At 35.5% G+C, this 22,655-nt stretch overlaps 1 protein-coding gene across 5 annotated transcripts in view; it reads right to left on the bottom strand.

The window, feature by feature from the left end:
- VPS13A (vacuolar protein sorting 13 homolog A) overlaps window positions 1-22,655 on the bottom strand; it is a 272,751-nt gene that overhangs the window by 66,388 nt on the left and 183,708 nt on the right. For all 5 annotated transcript variants that reach the window (XM_047767800.1, XM_047767801.1, XM_047767802.1 and 2 more), the window contains 7 exons: window positions 20,568-20,671; window positions 14,884-15,166; window positions 12,403-12,798; window positions 12,031-12,135; window positions 11,773-11,919; window positions 6,643-6,771; window positions 5,975-6,108 (listed from right to left, as the gene is read on the bottom strand). In XM_047767800.1, coding sequence (XP_047623756.1) covers window positions 5,975-6,108; window positions 6,643-6,771; window positions 11,773-11,919; window positions 12,031-12,135; window positions 12,403-12,798; window positions 14,884-15,166; window positions 20,568-20,671 — 1,298 coding nt within the window. The remainder of the gene's footprint in view (window positions 1-5,974; window positions 6,109-6,642; window positions 6,772-11,772; window positions 11,920-12,030; window positions 12,136-12,402; window positions 12,799-14,883; window positions 15,167-20,567; window positions 20,672-22,655) is intronic.

The following is a 22,655-nucleotide window of genomic DNA, read 5'->3' as shown; positions in this document are numbered from 1 at the left end:
CTTCTGAGTTGAAGAGGCTGACTCTGCAGACTGAACTTCCCATTAGGTATCAGACAACATTAATAAAAACAGAATATAATCCTAAAAAGATCTTTGTAAAATGTTCAATGTTTAAGAAAACAGAAAAATCTGTTCATAATCATCTAGAAAAATTACAGTTATCCATGAAGAAATAAAAATAAGACTGGTCTCACACTTTCCTATAATACTGAATGCCAGAAAACAATGGAGTAATGCCTACACAGTTTTGAGGAACAAAGTTACATTGTCAGAGTTACCATTGTGTCTCAGCAGTAAGAAACCCAATTAGTATCTATGAAGTTGCAGGTCCAATCCCTGGCTCTGGTCAGTAAGTTAAGGATCAGGCGTTGCTGTGAGCTGTGGTGTAGATGGCAGATGTGGCTTGGAATTGGTATTGCTGTGGCTGTGTTGTAAGTCGGCAGCTGAAGCTCCGATTTGACCCCCAGCCTGGGAAACTCCACATGCCGTAGGTATGGCCCTAAACTAAAAAAAAAAAAAAAAAAGTCAAATTGTCATTAATTTGCAAGAGTAAGACATTTTCAAACATGCAATAAGATATTATGCACAAAACCTTTACTTTTTTCAGCCAAGTGAGAGATGACTCAAAATCTTAAGAACTGGGATATGGAAATACTAAACAACTAAATTGGTCAAATAAGTCAACTTGTTAGTATGTCATCAATCACTGCAAATGCCCCCCAAAGCCTAAAATAGACATATTATATTAATCTGGGCCAAGAATCCCAAATTACATTTATAAGAAACTGAGAATTTGGAAAGAGAAACTAAAGATGTAAAAGTATTCCAACTTTTTCATGGGTAAATTAGCAGATACTGCATCGCTTTTAAAATTTAATGTGCATCAAAATCTTCATGAACACAAGAAAAGTGTATTTTCCAAATCATTATTTGAAGAAAATAGGAGTTCCTATTGTGGCTCAGTGGATTATGAGCTTGACTAGTATCCATGAAGATGTAGGCTGGATCCCTGGCTTTGCTCAGTCTGGCATTGCTGTGAGCTGCGGTGTAGGTCACAGACGCAGCTCCGATCCTGCATTGCTGTGGCTGTGACACAGGCCTGTAGGAAAAGCTCCAATTCAACCCCGAGCCTGGGAACATCTATATGTCGTAGGTGTGGCCCTAAAAAGAAAAAAAGAAAATAATCCATATTACAAAAAAAATATGGCAAGGAATCATAAGTCTGTTCTAAGGATTACAAATGGTTTAAAGATTTTTATCAAAAGATAGATTCTAACACTACAACATTGGAAATAAATTCTCAACAATGGAAGATTATAACTACAGTTCATCTAAATGATGGAATATCATGCATTCATTAAAATTTGTGCTTTTAAAGCAAATTTACATGCTTTGTAGTAACTGTCATAACCAAAATTCAGAAATAAAGATTGATAGCAATAGTAAAACGATGTGAAAAAAAATGAATCAAAATGTTGCTGGTGTTTGTATTCCAGAGATTATGGTTTTCTTTTCACAGGTTTTCTACAAAATTTTTAAAAATAATTGACAATTATTAATTTTATATGCAGAAAACATTTAAAAACCATATTAACGAAACAAAAAAGCCAAGGGAAGGCAGAGGAAACAAAAGCCCTATATTTCTTATTTTTCTATGAAAAAAAATCAAATGTAAATGTGCTGATCACATAAATTTGGTTTAAAAATATTTAGAAATGTTTTAATTCATGTAAAATTTCAATCTATTTAACTCACTGCAGAATATTCCTTATGACAAAATTCATTTCAAATATTTCTCAGGGAATTCAAAGAAAATAAAATGTAACCAGAGTCCTCAGAATTTTAGCTACATGCATGCACAATTCTTAACCTCACAAGAGACAATATGACAATCCACTTTGATCTATGTATGCAAAGGTGTAATGGAAACCTGGGTGCACAGATTAAGGAGGTCAGGGAAGTGATCCCATGGAAGTGGAGGTTTTTCAACATAAAGAAGCATCTAAAGGTCACACATGGAAGGACCCAGAGCATTCATGAAACATTTCACTTGATCTTAAGTGCAGGAGGCAACAGAAAGAGAAATGTTTAGAAAAGCAGCATGGAAACATCTGTTAAAAGCAATGGGGGAGTTCCTGTCGTGGCGCAGTGGTTAACGAATCTGACTAGGAACCATGAGGTTGCGGGTTCGGTCCCTGCCCTTGCTCAGTGGGTTAACGATCCGGCGTTGCCGTGAGCTGTGGTGTAGGTTGCAGACGCGGCTCGGATCCCGCATTGCTGTGGCTCTGGCGTAGGCCGGTGGCTACAGCTCCGATTCGACCCCTAGCCTGGGAACCTCCATATGCCATGGGAGTGGCCCACGAAATAGCTAAAAAAAGACAAAAAAAAAAAAAACCAATGGGAAAAAATGGGGGAAAAAAAGAAAAGAGAAAAAGAAATGGAAAGCTACTAAAGAACTTAAAACAAGAAAGATGTGATTATATTAAGTATTTTTAGGAACCTGCCTTTGGTGACAAATGGAGGATTTACTAAAGATAAGACTAGAGACAGATTGAAAATCTACTAAAATAGGTAAGAAATATTGGGAAATGAAAGGAGAGATTAGACAAGAGGAGATTTTTCAACAAGAGTTTAACTAAATGGATGGTGTGATGAGGCAGGAGAAGAAATCTAAGATCACCCGGGTGGATACACTGGCATTCACTGAGATAAGGATATAGAAGAGGAGTAGATTATGCAGCACAAATGATGAGGTCAGCTTTGAATCACATTAGGTTCTTAGGTGATATTTAGGAAAAGGTGGCAGCATGAAACTCAAGTCTGAAATGAAGTAAAAATTTGGTGATTGTAGGCAGAAAAGACTGTGGATTCAACATCCTTTTAAACCAAAGTTCCATGTTCTTGATTTAGTAACTACTTCTTCAAATAATTATAAATCTAAATCCAGCGTTCATTCTTACAGACTGTTAATTTTATAAATTTCCATTAAGATTGTGATTTACGTTTCAAATTTTCCACACAGAATCACGTTCTGGTTTCTCCCTTATCTCTTTTATAATTAAAACAATGCAGTAGATAAAATTTCTAAATACTTTATCTCTGAAATGTAATATAAAGAAAAGTGCAGAGTCAAAGCCAAAGAAAAAACTGAGAATTCTCTAGTTCAGCATCAGCCAGTTTCAACCAGATAACAGAGAACTAAGTTATGGTGCTCTACATTATCCACAGTATATAAAGAATTAACTTAGCTCCTATGTATGTTAGAATGCTACCAGTTATGCATCATCCCTGAGAGAATCGAGAAAATAGTCATTTTCTGTAGGTCTCATTCTGTGAATGCTTCCTAGGGAAAGGCTAGTTGAGGTACATGAATTGAAAGGCAAATGAGAAACCATTTCTGTTTGCTTTTGTCAGGTTTAATCAATCAATTTTTTATTTAAAAAAATATGGATAATCATAAAAAACAGGCTTTCCTCAGTATCTTCCATGAATGAGAGAATGATAGGCAAGGACGATTCTGGATACCTACTGGCTCAGCCTTGGGGTTCTCACCAATCACTGTCTATTTGATTTTAATGAGTGATTTGAAGTATACATTTAGCAGTGGGAAAAAAGCATAAATGCACTGATAAATATGGGTCCAATGATGAGTGACATGAAAACAAATTAAAAATAAGCAGACAAAATAAATTCAAGACAACCTGGGATTTATAAGTAGAGGAATAGGTTACATAAACTATAGTGGTACTGGGGGATATGGTATATTACAGTAAAATAAAATAAGCGATGTTAGAGTAGTCCTGAAATATCAAGATATAAAAATGGTCTTTATGAATACCATAGGATATCCCTTACATGTGGAATCTAAAATATGGCATGTGAAATTCCCGCTGACTGCAGCTGTGGCTTGGATTGGATCCCTGGCCTAGGGGGAACTTAGATACGCCACAAGTGCAGCAAAAAAAAAAAAAAAAAAAAAAGCACAAATGAACCTATCTATAAAACAGAAACAGACTCACAGATGTAGAGAACAGACTTGTGGTTATCAGGGGAGAGGAGGGAGGGAGTGGGATGGACAGGGAGTTTGGGAGTAGGAGATGCAAACTATTACATTTAGAATGAATAAGCAATGAAGTACTACTGTATATAGCACAGGGAACTATTTCCAATCTCCTCGGATAGACTGCAAAGGAGAAGAATATAAAAAAGAATACACCTATATCTATATCAAATAGATCTAGATCTAGATATTTATATTTTGAGTTATTTTGCTATTCAGCACAAACTGGTACAACATTATAAATCAACTTTTTTTTTTTTTTTTAAATGGCTGTATCAGAGGCATATGTAAGTTCCCGGGCCAGGGATTGAAACACACCTATGCTGCAGCTGCAGCAACTTCAGATCCTTTAACCCACTGTACTGGGCTAGGGATCAAACATGCACCTCTGCAGTAACCCAAGCTACCACAGTCAGTTTCTTAACCCACTGTGCCACAGCAGGAACTCCTCTAAATCAACTATAATAAAAATTTTTTAAAGTAAATATGGTTTTTAGAAAAGCTTAAAAATATAACAGTTCTTTCCTACACACCTGAGCAAAAACATATCCATCACTTGAAAAAAATCCAAAGAATCAATATTTATATAATGTTCATCAAAACCACAATGAGATATCATCTCACACCTGTTAGAATTATCATCAAAAGGACTAGAAATAACTTTTGGCGAGGATGTAGAGAAAAGGGAATCCTTGTGTACTGTTGGTGGTAATGTAAACTGGTGCAGCCACTATGGAAAACAGTATGGAAGTTGCTCAAAAATTTAAAATAGAACTACCATGTGATCAAGCAACTGAGTAGTTGTTCAAAGGAAATGAAAACAATGAACCAAAAAAATATATGCATGTTCACTGCAGTGTTCCCTTCAATCGCCAAGACAAAGAAATAACCTGAGTGTCCACTGATGAATGAATGAATGAAAATGTGGTGTGTGTGTGCATTTGTGTATATATGTGTGTGTGTGTGTGTGTGTGTGTGTGTGTATATATGTATACATACATATGTATAGAGAGAGAGGGAGGGAGGGAGGGGGAGAGAAAAAGAGAGGGAGGGGGATAGAGAGAATGGAATATTAGCCATAAAAAAGAATAAAATCTTGCCATTTGAGACAACATGAATGGATCTTAAGGACATTATGCTAAGTGAAATAAATTATACAGAGAAAGACAAATACCATATGATCTCACTTATATGCTGCATCTAAAAAAACCAAAAAGCAAAACAACCAAAAAAACCAAACAGAGAAACAGAATAGATTGGCAGTTGCTAGAAGTGGGGGTAGTGGTGGATGAAATGAGTGAAGGTGGTAAAAAGGTATAAACTTCAAGATATAAAATAAGTTATTCATGGAAACATAAGATATAGCATGTTGACTATAGTTAATACGTATTATTCATATGAAACTTGCCAAGAGAGAAAGTCTTTTTTTTTTTTTTGCCACACCCCTGGCATGTGGAAGTTCCTGAGCCAGGGATTGAACCCATGCCACAGCTTTAACCAGAGCCACAGCAGTGACAATACTGGATCCTTAACCTGTTGGGTCATGAGGGAACTCCCAAGAGAGTAAATCTTAAAAGTTCTCATCACAAGAAAAAAAAATCCTAACTATGTATAGCAATGGATTTTAAGACTTATTGTGGCGATAATTTCACAATATACATAAATATTCAATCATGTTTTACACCTGAAACTAACATGTTGTTGTCAATTATATCGCAATTTTAAAAAACTATAACTATCACATCAGCCCTACATACGTCAGTATACTTTTTTTTTTAAATGAGGACATTGTTTTATATGGCCATAATGCCATTATCAGTGTTTATATTCTTAAGAAGTTGTCATAAAGTCCATGTCTCATCACCTAGACTATACTAAAATCAGGGGATACTATATTTGTAATAATCTTCTTACCTTTGCTTGTAGTGAACAATGTCATTCTTGGTGTGATTTATTAACAGGAATGTAGCTGCTCCATCATGATAATCTGAAAATGTAATAACTGTAGAATGCTCAGCCAAATTAACTCCTGCTATAATACCTCCAAGCTAGAAAAAATAAAAAGAAAATATTGTATAATGTGATCATTTTCCAAAGAATATTAACCAATAACATTTAATAATAAAACTATTTGTAGCTTAATACAGTTTTTGATGGGTTAGAAGGTAATTTAGGATTTTATTTTGTTATTTTTATTTTCTGGCTATGTCCATGGCACGTGGAAGATCCTGGGCCAGGGATTGAACCTCTGCCACAGCAGTGACCCAAGCTGCTGTAGTGACAATGCTGGATTTTTAAACCATTATGCCACAGGGAACTCCAATTCAGGATTTTTATATTGCATGTATAGGAAACCATGACTCTCGATTACCATACACTGACGGCTCAAATTCCAGATTTGGTATATTGTAATATTCAAGGCACTCTAACTTTCAATATACCAATTATTCACTTATGTTTCTTCTCTTTGCAAAGAGAAATATTTGGTCATTTTCAATGAAACAAAAAAACCCCATTTAATACAAAAAAACTGTTAAGTATGTATTAGCTTCTGTAATTATACACACAAAAGAATCACTTACCTCATTATCCAGACGCAATAAAATACAACTTTCTTGCTTGTTAAAATGTATCTTCTTGGGAGGGCCCTCACTTCTTTCAACTTGAATAAGAAGTGTATTAGAAGCATCCTCAGGCCAAAAGGGGATACACTAAAACATATCACCATATATTCATAAAAAAACAGATTTCATAGTAAAGACCTTTATCATTTTAATAAATCCATAAGAGTAAACTTAAAATAGTCTTAAACTAAACTTCCTTCATCTGGTCAGTAAGACTGCTTGGCTAAACAGCTAAAAACTATCGACATTGAGATGGGTCGTCACTTGTGGGCACTTTGAATATAAGCAGTAATGGATAGTAAGTTGAAGACTACAATAACTAGAGTGCTGCTGAAGAGATGTTAATGTGGTCCAGATCTAGTGAAGGAATGAAAAGTAAGTAAACTGAACCAAGTGATCAGTTTAAAGTAGGGGTACAGTCAGTGAGTAAAAATCATAACTGGGTTGTGGGCATCATTTAGTAATTAAGCAGCAGTCAAAGTACCAACAAATGTTAAATCAGGACATCACATGTATTAAGTCCTGAGTTCTGGAAGTCAAGTAAGAACTAAAACAACAATAACAACAAACCAAATATTCAAAATTCAGAGTAGAAAATAGGGTCAAAATCTTAAGAAACAACCTGGATGTTGGTGATCTGGAACCAAATTAACAGAATAGACAGTAATGCACCCAAAAAGAAAACCAGACAACAGAAGCTGGAAACAAGAAAAGAGCTAAAAGAACAGGAATGGAGAACAAATCCTGTTTGTAAACCAGTATATCAACCAGGTTACTTCACATAATTCAATGAGGCTGCTCATGTGCTCATGATCATCACCATATGACCTGATAAAAACACAGCAGAATCTAGATGTTAGAGTCAAATGCCTTAGTTTATTAAAGTTTAATTCAACCATAAAAAAGTAATTAATGGGGAGTTCTCTGGTGGCCAAGTGGTTAAAGATCTGGGGTTATCACAGCTGTGGTAACAGGTTCCATTCCTGGCCTGGGAACTTCTGCATGCTGCAGGCATTTCCAAAATAAAAGAAAATGACTCTCATTTTTTTTTTTTTTCCTGAAAGTAATTAATGGAACTAGACATGGGACATGGTTAAGGTTTATAGAGCCTTAGAATGTTCCCACTTGGGGTTTCTTGCAACCCAGTGGAAAACTTATCTAGGAAAGTCAAAATAATAGCAATACTAATCCAAGCATATTTTCCAGGAGGATCTGAGAAGGATCTAAAAATGATGCACTCTCTGAAAACCCCCAAGCCTTGTTATTTCCTGGTAGCCATGGCTTAAAAATGTATGTTTTAGATCTGGTAATACATGTTCTTTCTTTAAAGAGTTATGTGCTCTACCTCCTGAGATTTAAGTGCTAAAGTTAAGTGCTAAAGTACTTATCTTTGTAGTGCAAAAATAGAGATATATACATAAGTTCAACAAATCAGGAGATAATCAGAAATATGCATTTTAGGTTAAGGTTGATCACTATTAAGCTAAAATTAAAATGTAAAGATTTTAAACTAGCAAAAGAAAATTTATCTTGGGAGATCCCATTGCGGCGCAGCAGAAACAAATCCAACTAGGAACCATGAGGTTGTGGGTTTGACTCCTGGCCTCGCTCAGTGGGTTGGAACCTGGCATTGCTGTGAGCTGTGGTGTAGGTTGTAGACAAGGCTCTGGAGTGGGGGTGGCTGTGGCTATGGTGTAGGCCAGCAGCTGTAGCACTGATTTGATCCTAGCCTGATTATGTGCTTGTAATTGCAATTACTGTAAATATAAACTGTTGGAAGATAGGAGCTTATAAATTAGATTTTTAAAAAGAGAAAGCCCCCAAATCTTATCTGTAATAGATATATAAATCAAGACAAAAAACTTTTTTTTTTTTGTCTTTTGAGGGCTGCACCCACAGCATACTGAGCTTCCCAGGCTAGGGGTCCAATTGGAACTGTAGCTGTCGGCCTATGCCACAGCCACAGCAATGCCAGATCCAAGCCTCCTCTGCGACCTACACCACAGCTCATGGCAATGCCAGATTCTTAACCCACTGAGCGAGGCCAGGGATCAAACCCACAATCCTTATTGTTCCTAGTCTGATTCATTTCTGCTGAGCCACGATGGGAACTCCCAAAAAGCTTTTATAAATAAAAGTATGGAAAAAGATATATCTAAAATACATATCTAAAGTAAAACAAAGCTGGAGTTATAATCTTAGCATCTAGATGTAGAGAGAGCTCTACTTCCAACAAACCAAGAATCTAGACTTAAAACCACACAAGAAATATTTGTAAAAATAAATCATAAATATTCTTTCAACAAATATTTGTTAAGGGCCTCTGTGTTTAATTACTGTTCAAAACATTCCAAGAGCTCTCAACATTTCACTCAGAGCAAAAGTTAAAATCCTTATAATGGGTCATCAAGTTCTACATGACTACCCTTTAGCACTGTTATACCTTGTTCTATTACTTTTCCTTCTCCGATAAAATTGGGCCTCTTTTGCCATCCCTTAAACATGCCAAATACTTTCCTACTTTAGGGCACACTCTGGCTGATCTTTTGTCTTTAATGCTCTTTCCCCAAATATCCATATTGCTGAGGGGTCCAGCTCCTGGCTAAAAACCTGTAATTTTTCAGGTCAAACCAGTGGCAATTCCAAAGGTTTTATCTTTATCTGGCAGGTCTTGTGGGGCAAAGCTGCCCTCCCCATACAAGACTACAAAGCCAAAGCACTGCATTCTCAAGTACTCAGCCCCTCTCTAGCCATGCCCTTACAAATACTGCATTCCTACCACAGGGTCTTTGTTCAGGGGTCTCTTTATCAGGGCTTTTGACAGAGGCCTTCCTTGGAACTTCTGCAAGACCTCTTTGTCAAGGAGAGGGGGGCGCAAACTTGAAGATGCCTTTTCTCTACTCTGACTTGGTGCTCAGTACTGTTCCACTCCTACCCCTTCCCTCTTTGTTTTCTCCTATCTCCCAGATCCATGAAACAGTAAAAGCTTTCTGTTCAGGGCTCTCCTGACAGTGACACAACCCTCACTGATCCACCACAGCCCTAACTAATGCTGTTTTACAGGAAAAATGAGCAGGGGGAGTTAGCACTTTCTTCAGTTTAGCTTCTTACACTATAATTGCAGTAAAGTGATTAAAGTCCTAACTGTTACTTTTATTTTTGTCTTGCCATAATCAGCTACTCCTATACCTAAGCTCAGCTGCAGCTCAGCTGAGTTCTTGACAAGTATACCTGTCATTTTCTCTAAGTTTGTTCAAATGTGACCTCAATAAGTCCTACCAATGCCCACCTTATATAAAATTGCAGCCCATCCCTGGTTCAACAGCACTCTTAATACCTCTTAGCCTATCTTATTTCCTTTTCCCCGATTAGACTTACCACCTTTAAACATACTACATATTTTACTAATTGACTACAGTATTATCACTTTACTGTTTCCCCACACACCCATTGAGATGTAAACCATACGAGAACAGGGAGTTGTGTTTTTGTTAAAAAATGCATCATGGGGCAGTAAGAGATACACAATAAATACTTGCTTAAAGAATGAATGAACAGGCAAACTGTTCTGGAAATGAGAAATATGATTACTCAAATAAAAAACTCACTTGAAGGCTCAAATAGCAATTTAGATATGGTGTAGAGTGAAAATTTATGAAAAAAATATATACGTGAAATTTCTCCAGGGAGTTCCCTTCATTGCTCAGCAGTTAACAAACTCAACTAGGATATATGAGGATATGGGTTCGATTGCTGGCCCCGCTCAGTGGGTTAAGGATACGGCTTTGCTGTGAGCTGTGGTATAGGTTGCAGATGTGGCTCAGATCTGACATTACTGTGCCTGTGGTATAGGCCAGCGGCTGTAGTTCCAATTCGACCCCTAGCCTGGGAACTCATACGCTGCAGGCGCGGCCCTAAAAAGCAAAAAAAAAAAAAAAAAAAAAAATCCAGACTGCAGCAAAGAGTTATACACTTAGAAAATATTAAAAAAGATAATAAGACGTACAGAAGGGAGAATACGAAGGTCTGGAACAAATGTGATTAAAGGTCCAGAAGGAGGAAATGCAAGAAGAAAGGAGAGGCAGTATAAAAAGACACAATAGCTACAAATTTTATAGATGGTATGAAATATATTAATCCACAGATTTAGGAATAAAGCTTCTCAAGCAGGATACACATAAGAAATCCACAAACAGACAAATAGCAGTATTACTGCAAAATACCAAAGACAAAGAAAAGATGGTGAAGGCAACTAGAGAAAAAGGAAAGATGACCTACAATGAAATGACAGAATCACAACAGAATTTTCAACAAAACTGGAAGCCAGAATATAAGAGAGTAAAAGCTAAAACACGTTGGAAAAAAACAGGAGTGATTATCAAAAAAATTATCGTAAAAGATAATGATTAAAACTTTAAAAACTTTAAATATAAACTTATGGTATTTACCTTCAAATCAGCTCTAAAGGAAATTCTAAAAGATGTACATCAAGAATGACTCCAGAAGGATGGTTTCAAAGCAAAAAGGCATAATGAATATAAACAGCAAACACTTCTCTTATAATCCTAACATGCTTAGAATAAAATTTCTTCAAAAGTAAAATATTCTATCAACCTGAGGCAATCTTTCAGAAAACTCTTATCTAGAGTTCTAACAGTGAAATGCAGAGTAGAATCAAAATTTCATTCATAAGTCACTACTGTCTTAAAATAAGTGGTTTAACGTACTCTACAAAGGCATTCCTAACAGCTTCCTTGAGAGAATAAATAATCTCCTCTCTCTTCTGGATTTATACTTTATCCAGTCTTCTACTGCTGCTTTTTACCCCATTTGGTTAGTAATTATTAAATGTCTACCTCTCTTATCAAGCAATCCATTCCTAGATGAAAATTTTTGGCTTTTAATTATCAAATAAATAACTTATATTGGTTTATTTTGGTACAAATAAATAATAAAATGTTCATGGAACTGAAAAAAAATTTGGAGGTAGGAGTGGAGAATTAAAACATTATAAAGTGATTTCAGGTACCTAACTTTAAGGAAAAATGAAAATTCAAGAAGTTACATTTTTAAAATTCATCTACCCACCTGCTCCAAATCAAGAGAGAACCATTTATCACTTCCCTCTTCAGCCACCGATACACGATATTTGCTTTTGTTTTCAATCAAAAAAAAGGGGGTAAATGTGACAATTCTGGTAATATTAAAACTGCTAAGGTCTATAGTGACACCAACCTAGGAGAAAAAAAATAACACTTCAAAAATGGTTATATTACCATAATGCCCTTATAAAAATACTCAACAAAGTTTAAATAAAATTTCTTGATGAGCACAGAGTGAACTCACTTGATACTCCATTTTCAGCCCTTTACATTTAACAGCTCCATGACTACCAACAGTATCAATTGAAAACTGATCTGACAATTCACTATCAGTTACCATAAGCTGAACCTAGAAAAAAATATTGCAAATATATTAGAATTTAGGTGCTTTTAAAAATTCCTAAGTTGACAAAGTTTTTGTTTTTTTAAGCTAAACTAATGCTATATTGTTGATGCACTAAACCTTTCCCAATACTACACTCTAACCTTTTTAACCTCAAATATCTAATGAATGTTATTTCTACTTGTTTCATAACATTTTATTCTTCAAAACACTAAAACCAAAAAAAGAGTGATAAGTAGCTGAAGAAGAATTTAAAGTTAAAACTTTACATACCTTATTGTTATTAAAAAAGTGCTTTGGCTGAAAAGAAAAGAGAACTGGCTTTTTGTAATTAGGTGGATGCTTTCGATGAATTCCATCTGCTTTATACTGTAACATTCGACCAGTTTTATTAACCATCCAATAAGGACTATGAAATGCCACAACTGTCTGGCCAGTATTATAAGTCACATGGATAGCAATATCTAAATCAGTCTTTTCTATTTCTGTAACACAAGTAAAACTGATGAAACTAATATCCTGTTGATTAGGTTTTATATGATATTCACTTTCCCAATCATGATTAAGATAGTCAAGTAATTTCAAATGTAGCTTGGCTTTATCCGACTGTATAGTACAAATCTGGGCTGAACGGCCTTCATTTAGAGTAAAAACTCTATGTTCAATCCCCTGCAATAAAAAAATACAGATTTTTAATGTTTCAGAATAATATGCAAAATATTCTATTTAATGATTCAAACTTCTACACAAAATGCTTTTGAAATACCTCTGTCAGAAAAAGTTAGAAGACTTACGTTCAAGTTCTGTCAATTGTGTAATCTTCTGTAGAGTTAAGTTACTGGATTTGTAAAATGGTCTAAATGATCGACTTCAAGGAACTATTGTGAAAATAAACATCTCTACCAACTACTATTCTTAATTTTTAACAATCCCTCATCATCCATTTCCAATCAGTGTTTAAACTACAAACTGTTCATCTGTCTCCACCTATCACATGTCCATTACCTCAGTTCATGTCACAGCAATCTCTCTCTTCATGAGTCTCCTAATGGATCTTAATCCCCTCTCCCTTCTCTATATTACAGCTAAATTGTCTTTCTAAAATTTGTTCACATCCTTTGGAAACCTGCAAACAGAATGTGATCCTAAAAGTATCAAATTAAAAGTTCTATGAAAATAGAACACAGATAGTCCATATGAGTATTTTATTTGTTTTTCCAGCATCGCTAATCTGGTTCCCTCCTATTGCCATAACATAGGAATCTCTTCATCTAAGACTTCAAATTACTTAAAGTAAAAATAGTAAGTTATCAATACTTGACATGTTAATTAAATCCCACAAAACAGAATAGTAGTGGTGGTGGTACTAGAAAGGTAAATGAATGGTAATCATGTGCCTGTCAGGCACTGTGCTAAGTCCCTTACATACATTATTTAATTTGATTTTCCCCATTTACCAATCATTCAAGTTCTATTGCTATTCCCATTTTAAAGACTAGAACAAATGATTTAGAAATACAATACAATTTACCAAAGATATAAAGCTAGTAAGTTACAGGGGCAGGCTTCAATCTTAAATCTGACAGCAATGTATGAATTCTTAATCACTATGTTTTTGCCAACCATACAGAAAACAGACATTATTAAAATAGACATTATTAAACCAGAGATGTGTTAACTCCCACCACCACCACAAAATAAATTTAACAGAAAAGTGTAAACATATAGTAAATCCCAATAATTAATAGACTGCAACAAGATGAATAAAATATAATGAAGACCTACTTTCTTATATTGGAGAAGCAATGGAAAAAGGGAGTATTTATTTGAAATTTTAAGATGAAGAGATTCCTGTTACGGTAACAGGAAGGAATTAGATGTAACCTATTAAGACAGAGTATTTAAAAGAAAAAGCATCTTCAGAGGGCATAAAATCCTTGTAGAAAATTAGCATGAGAATAATATAGTATATTTTTTCCCATTAAGTCTAGTAGTATTATTTTAATACTGTATCTGACACTTGCTTGGCTACTTTCCATCTTCTAAAGAGACAATATGTGAAAATATATGCATGGAAAAGACTGAAAAATATGTATTTTAGGACTGATGATATCTCATCAGAAGTGCTACCTTCTGAAAATGTGAATATATATAATCTTAATTATCTCTATTTTCTAAAGTTTTCTACAAGAATATCTATTACTTTCATAAATGATTTTTAAAATGGTGTATCACATTTATACATATAATTTATTTTTCTTTTTTAAAATCCTTTTTTCTTTTTTAGCTGTACCCATGGCATATGCAGGTTCCCAGGCTAGGGGTGTAATTGGAACTGTAGCCCCAGCCTATGCCAGAGCCACAGCAACATGGGATTCGAGTCGCCTCTGCAACCTACACCACAGGTCAGGGCAACAATGGATCCTTAACCCACTGAACAAGGCCAGGGATCGAACCTGCATCCTCATGGATGCTAGTCGTGTTTGCTAACGGCTAAGCCATGACAGGAACTCCTATACATGCAATTTAAATTCAACTGAGTAATCAGATTTCTAAGATAAATCAGTGAAAAAAATTTTTTTACATCTTCTTTTATGCACAAACATTTCCTTTTCATTTGAAGAATATCTGTACTGTCTATTTACCAGTACTAAATACTTATTAGAATTTTAAAACACTGCTTTATTGTTCATAATTTTCAATAACTAAAGGTACAAAATCAAATGGAGGAAGGCATTAAAAATTCCAAAATACCTCTATATAATAAGCAATTTTGTAAGGAAGAAGATTTCGGAGTAGAATAGGTGGCCACAAATGCATTATGTATGGTAAGTCCCAACCATCTTCTGAATACACTGACATAGATGTCAAATTATCTTTTTCTGGCACCACATTAATGATAAATGGCTTCCTGGAAGGGTTTATAGGTCTACATTTCTTCTTTAGAAAAGTGCCATCAGTTTTTATAATTTCTTCAAAGTCAATTCCTTCACACATTTCATAGTCCTCATTTTCTGGCTTCAGAGAAAGGAGTGATCTACAGAAAAGATTAACAATACACTTTAAAACGCTTTAAAAGAAAACATACATTAAATTGTTTCATTACAGCTTTAGAACAATGAAACTGTCTCAATCCATACTATTGCCATAAATTTTTATATTTTCACATTCTTGTTAGAGATAGGTAAGACAGATCTACAGATACATATTTCCATCCTAACTTTCTGGAAACTAATCAAGTTATTTGGCTTTTAAGAGGTGAATATTTTTATTACAAACTTGCTATTTTAAAAATATGTTTATAATAACCAGTTTCTCAAAGAAAAGAACAATCATGAAGGTCATATATGCAAAACAAGAACATACGGCTATGACTTGTACATTTAACTTAATGAAGCTGGATTTCTTGGATATGTGGTCCCAAGTACCTACCATGATTGAGTTCATTAATGAAAAAAAATTGCTATTGAAAAATTAATCACCAGCTTTTCAAGGTTAATCAAATGAAAGCTTTCAATAGATACTTAACTTGACTGAAATGTAGGGCATAGCTGCAGAAGTGAATGTATGAATATAGTGAAAAATTATTGCCACATATGATTAATCCTTATATTTAAATACCACTTTTTTTTTTTTTGTCTTTTTACCATTTCTTGGGCCGCTCCCTCGGCATATGGAGGTTCCCACACTAGGCGTCGAATTGGAGCTGTAGCCTCTAGCCTACGCCAGAACCACAGCAACTCGGGATCCGAGACAAATCTGCAACGTACACCACAGCTCACGGCAACGCCGCATCCTTAACCCACTGAGCAAGGCCAGGGATCGAACCCACAACCTCATGGTTCCTAGTCGGATTCGTTAACCACTGATCCAGGACAGGAACTCCTAAATACCACATTTTTATGTATATGTATAACTGATTTACTTTGCTGTACACTTGAAACTAACACAATGTTCTAAGTCAACTATACTCCAATAAAATTTATTTAAACAAAGTTACCACATTCTTTGTTTACATTAAACTACACTTTGAGTTGAATAATTTTTTAAACCTAAGGTGTGTCCAAGTATAAACACTTAAATATTTTTATTTCTGTAAAATTAATACCTATGATTGTAACACTACCCCTTACAGTGTGAAAAACATCAATACTCTCTCCAGTTCTTATTATTTTCTTAAGCTCTAGTCCCAAAATTTTAAATTACTACTTATTTCAGTAATGATGTCTGAAGTTACCTTCAAATTGCTACACTGAACTCCGAACCCTCCATATCCATTTCTGTATGTCCTTTACTCAGGAACTGCCAGCTACTGGCACTCAGGACTGTAAAATAATATTAATCTCTTCCTTACTTCCCTTGTACACTCATGGATATAGTTATCTGTCAAATCAGTTATCAGATTTAGCCTGTTCTACATTCTCTCTGTAATTTTCATTCTTTCTCTCTTTTTTGGATGTGTCCTGGGCACGGGGAAGTTCTCAGGCTAGGGATCAAACCTAAGCCATAGAGAGACCTGAGCCGTAACAGTGACAATACCAGACTCTTAACTGCTAGGCCACCAGGAAACTTCTTCATTCTTACTTCTAATATTTAAAAATAAAAGCTTAGGAGTTCCCGTTGTGGCGCAGTGGTTAACGAATCCGACTAGGAACCATGAGGTTGCGGGTTCGGTCCCTGCCCTTGCTCAGTGGGTTAACCATCCGGCGTTGCCGTGAGCTGTGGTGTAGGTTGCAGACGCGGCTCGGATCCCACGTTGCTGTGGCTCTGGTGTAGGCCGGTGGCTACAGCTCCGATTCGACCCCTAGCCTGGGAACCTCCATATGCCTCGGGTGCGGCCCAAGAAATAGCAACAACAACAACAACAACAACAAAAGACAAAAAAATAAAATAAAAATAAAAGCTTAATTTTCTCTATATTAAACTAATGCCAATACATTCATCCAGATTACCAAGATATTTATTGGACCTATTATTTACCAGTGAGAAATTGAAAATGTCATTCTTTACTCTTAAAGAAATCCCACTTAGGTGTGAAACTGTAATGTTACAAGGTAACCACTCTACTGACAGGTACCAAAAAACAGATATACACAGCAAACGAAGGGCATGAGAGTGTTTTGCAGAGGTAACAATTTTTCCTAAAAGCTATTTTTCTGAAGAGAAATGGTGACATGCAAGTTTAAAGGAAAAGTTTAAGAAATGAACGAAGGGGAGTTCTGTGGCACAGTGAGTTAAGGATCCAGTGTTGTCACTGCAGCAGTTGAAGTTGCTGCTGTGGTGCATGTTCAATCCCTGGCCTGAGAATTTCTACATGCAGTGGGTAGGCAAAAACAAACAAACAAAAAACCAAGAAATGAATGAAAAGAAGACATGAGAGAAAGGTGATCAATGACAAGAGGTTTTGAGTGTGAAGAGCTGATGGAGTGAATAGTTGAGAGAGGAAGGAAAAAAGAGATGAAGATAAAATTTCTGTAAATGGGAGCAAGAATGATGGAGCAATTATCCCAATGTGAACTTAATCTTTCAAGTTTCATATTCCAACAGACACACTACACTCCAGTCAAACCCCTATTCGTTATAGAATTGTAACAACCCTGTGTTTCATGCCTCTTTATCTTTGTTCATGTAATTCCTTTAAGATTGCCCTTCCCTGCTAATCTCTACCTTATTATATTTTAACTATAATTCATGTACCTCTTTCAGGAATCAAACATTAACCCCTTCATTCTTTTCTATAGTTTTCTGCAACTATAACCCTTTCTGTGATTCTCTGTACCCCACTGTTTTCTATCTTCTGTATTTATATATCAATCTCTTAAAAGGAAGAGGCATGCCAGTTCCTCTTGCTATCTCAGAGTAGTGCTTTACACACAACAAAACACTTGATAAATATTTGTTAAATGAATTAAAGAATCAGTATATTTAAATCGATAGAACGTTACCCATTTGTTAATTTAAGACCTCATAACTTTTTTTAAAATTATTATTATTATTTTTCGTCTTCTTAGAGCTGCACTGGCAGCATATGGAGGTTCCCAGGCTAGGGGTCTAATCAGAGCTGCAGCTGCCGGCCTATGCCAGAGCCACAGCAACGCCAGATTTGAGCCATGTCTGCGACCTACACTACAGTTCACAGCAATGCCAGATCCTTAACCCACTGAGCGAGGCCAGGGATTGAACCCGCAACCTCATGGTTCCTAGTCGGATTTGTTTCCACTGTACCATGACGGGAACTCCAAGACCTCATATCTTAAATATAAGAGTATCTATATCTAAACATTAGATTAGAAAGATATTTAATGTGAAATCCAAGCTGGTTAGTCATTAATAATTCTAATTAAGTTGATTAGCTTCCATGTAACAAATAAATATTTAGCCTTGAACAAAACATGTAAAGATATTTTTAATGGCCTAATTTTTCTCTTCTACAACAGAATCATAAAATATATAGCAATAATTTATTAAAAATAAGCAGAATGCCATTAACTTTTAAGATAAAATGGATTCAAGTTCTTCACAGAAATTTTTAAATATATCTTACATGCTATTTTCAACCTAGTCTTACAATCCACCCCAAATCCTCTCTAGAATAAGGTCATAGACTATACACAACAATTTTGTGGTTGTATTCTCACCAATGTAATTCTTTCCTTGCACAAGTTTTGTCCGTTTTTGTTTTTGTTTTTTTTAGGGCTATACCTGCAGCATATGGAGGTTCCCAGGCTAGGGGTCCAATCGAAGCTACAGCTGCTGGCCTATACCACAGCCACAGCAATGCTAGACCCAAATTGCGCCTATGACCTATACTGCAGTTTGCAGCAACACCAGATCCTTAACTCAGTGAGCAAAGCCAGGGATTGAACCGCATTGTCATGGATATCAGTCGGGTTCTTACCACTGAGCCACAACAGGCACTCCCTCCCTCTGCAAATTTAAACTAAGGAGTAAAACTCATTAGGGTTAGAAGGTCTACGCAATAAAGCACTCATTAGGTTGAGCAGGTCTACTATCTGAAAACATGTGCCTAAAACTGCTAGGCTGTCTTCTAAGCATTAGGGACCCAATCTTGAGTGCCTACGTATGGGTCAGAATGAATAGAAGACAGGGATATTGAAGCACTGCTTACAGTTTTGCCTTCATCCTTCCCTAGCATAGGTCTAAATGTTCATGTCTAATGTGTGTTCTGAAATAGCACTTTACAGACTATGATGCTTATTATGAGGAAGTTTTTATTCTACAAATGAGCTGTCTCCTGAAAAGAGATTATTTTCAATTCCACATTAAATATTCTGAGTGATAATACTTATTTGTTACATTAAGCCTATAATTAAGAGTCTAGCCCATCATTAGTACTGTTAGAATTTTAATAATCCCTTCTTAATACACAAGATTTTATATCAAATTTAATCTAATTACTTTAAATATTTAAGACCAATGTACTATACAGCTGAACTATAAACAACATGAATTTGAACTGTATGGGTCCACTCATAAACAGATATTTTTTTGCAAATACAGTAATTAGCAGTTGGTTGAATCCATGGATGTGGTGATGGAGTTATACAGAGGACTGACTATGGGACCTGAGCATCCAGGGATTCTGTTATCTGCAGTAGGTCCTGGGACCAATTCTCTATGGATACTAAGGGACAACTGAATGTAGGTTTTTGATTACATGGGGGTCTGTGCCTCTAACCCACATGTTGCTCAAGGTTCATTTCTATTTACATTACAATTCTGTCAGTGAACAATTAAGAGATAAATATGTAGATAAAAATGTAAAATATTTTATGTTTACTAAAGAAAATTTTTAGGGAGTTCCCATTGTAGCACAGCAGAAACGAATGGGACTAGGAACCATGAGGCTGTGGGTTTAATTCCTGGCCTCGCTCAGTGCGTTAAGGATCTGGCGTCGCCATGAGCTGTGGTATAGGTCGCAGATGTGGCTCAGATCCCATGTTGCTGCAGCTGTGGTGTAGGCCAGCAGCTGTAGCTCCAATTTGACCACTAGCCTGGGAATCTCCATATGCCAGTGGGGCCCTAAAAAGCAAAAACAAAGAAAATTTTAAAAATTCTATTATAAAACCCTTGAAAAGTTAAGAACACTTCATAATAGTGTAAATAAATTCAGAAGCCACCAGTCATGATTAATTAGCATTTTTTAAAAATCATAAATATCTGATCATAGCTATGATAATTATATTGCAAAAATGTAAGTTGTATTCACTAGTTGAAGCATACATAATTTATATGATATAAATTACACACATTAGTTACTTCTTTAAAAAAATCTAAGAGTGTTAAAACTTAAGTTAGATGAGATACTAACAAAATAAATCTGATTACGGTTTGATAACTTAGAGGTATCACTACTGAATTGGTAACTAAAAGTCTATTAGAGATCTTAGGGCAAAGAAGATAAAGGAAAAAGTCACCGGTAAGATGCTAATGGAATGTTAAATTCATTTCCAGGAGAAGCTGTTCCCAATAAGGTGTCCCCTCCATAAACACGAAGTGGTATTGAAAAATGATTTCTAATCTAGGAAAGAAGAATAATATTTAGTATCATTAATATGGACATTTAAAAGTATTTCATCTAAATGTCCCAACAAAGTAATATCAGGCAATATTTACCTTGCACATATGAATTAGAAACAAAATGTGCAATTATCTATGCTAAAAGATACAAATTTCAATAGTTCTATAGAAAAGGAACTTCAAAAACAAAACTTTAAAATCCTTATATTTTCAAAACCATACCAAAATATAAAACATACTGAATTACTAAATACATAGTCTTAACTACATTCTATTTTATTTCTAAACTGCTTGCTTTACCTATGTGAAAGAAAGATACATTTTCATTTCTGTGAAAGTACATGTAAGGAACTTTAAATGAATGTTTGCGGAATAACATTAAAAACTAATCGACAATAATGAGAGCAGGCCAACAGTCACCTTTTAACATAGTGGCTGCAAATCAAAAAAATAAAGAAGGAACTTCTGTTTTTCAGACCTAATGGAATAATAGAGATCATATATATACCTTCCCAATCTAAACAACAAAAACACAGAGGGGGAAAAATACACATTATGGTTTTTTTTTTTTTCAAAATTGGACAAAAGGCAGCACAAGAAAGAAAAGAAAAGAAAAAAGAAAAGAAAAGAAAAGAAAAGAAAAGAAAAGAAAAGAAAAGAAAAGAAAAGAAAAGAAAAGAAAAGAAAAGAAAGAAGGAAGGAAGGAAGGAAGGAAGGAAGGAAGGAAGGAAGGAAGGAAGGAAAGAAAGAAAGAAAGAAAGAAAGAAAGAAAGAAAGAAAGAAAGAAAGAAAGAAAGAAAGAAAGAAAGAAAGAAAGAAAGAAAGAAAGAAAGAAAACCTACCAAGGTTAAGACCTAAGATTGTCACCCCATCTTAATGCCTGAAGAGTTTCTAGGTTACTGTGTGAACAAGCTGAGGGGCAGAGCTCAGTCTGAGCCTAAGAAATAGAAATGGGAACTTGGAAAAGGCAATGAGGCTTAATCTCATAACACATTGTATAAAACAGGAGAGAGCTGCAAGTAGAAGTGAGAATTGCAGAGAGGGAACTCCTGAGACTTTAAAATTATCCCTCATTCCCAAGACTTTGGTTCAGTCCTGAATGGCACATGCATGTGAGTACACTATTTAAGGATCAGTAAAGATCCACCTAAAAGGAGCAGGCAGAAAAATATTTGGTGCTGATCATACATAATTCTTTTTTTCACCAACCAAAATGGTAAAATCTCGTTTAGTACAAAGGGTACTGGTTAGGTGCTTTACTAGAGGAGGCAAAATTAGTTCCAGAGTCTCGCCTAAACAAGCATTGACAAAATCACTTTCCAACCAACATAACTGTGTTGGAGAATTAAGTTTAAGAACACAGAGAGATATCACCTCATATCGGTCAGAATGACCGTCATTAATAAGTCCACAAATAACAAATGCTGGAGAGGGTATGGAGAAAAGGGAACCCTCCTGCACTGGTGGTGGGAATGTAGGCTGGTATAACCACTGTGGAGAACAGCATGGAGGTACCTTAGAAATCTATACATAGAACTACCACATGACCTAGCAATCCCACTCCTGGGCATATATCCGGACAAAACTTTCCTTGAAAAAGACACAGGCACCTGCATGTTCATTGCAGCACTATTCACAATAGCCAAGACATGGAAACAACCTAAATGTCCACTGACAGATGACTGGATTAAAAAGATGTAGTACATATACACAATGGAATACTACTCAGCCATAAAAAAAAAAAAAACACAATAATGCCATTTGCAGCAACATGGATGGAACCAGAGACTCTCATACCGAGTGAAGTAAGTCAGAAAGAGAAAGACAAATACAGTATGATATCACTTATATCTGGAATCTAATATATGGCACAAATGAACCTTTCCACAGAAAAGAAACTCATGGACATCTTGTGATTGCCAAGAGGGAGGGGGAGGAAATGGGAGGGCCTGGGAATTTGGGGTTAATAGATGCAAACTTTTGCC

The sequence above is a fragment of the Phacochoerus africanus genome, chromosome 2, assembly GCF_016906955.1.
Source record: "Phacochoerus africanus isolate WHEZ1 chromosome 2, ROS_Pafr_v1, whole genome shotgun sequence".
NCBI lineage: Eukaryota > Metazoa > Chordata > Mammalia > Artiodactyla > Suidae > Phacochoerus > Phacochoerus africanus.
Note: the sequence above shows the minus strand (reverse complement) of the source record. Positions and strands in the feature narration are given on the sequence as shown.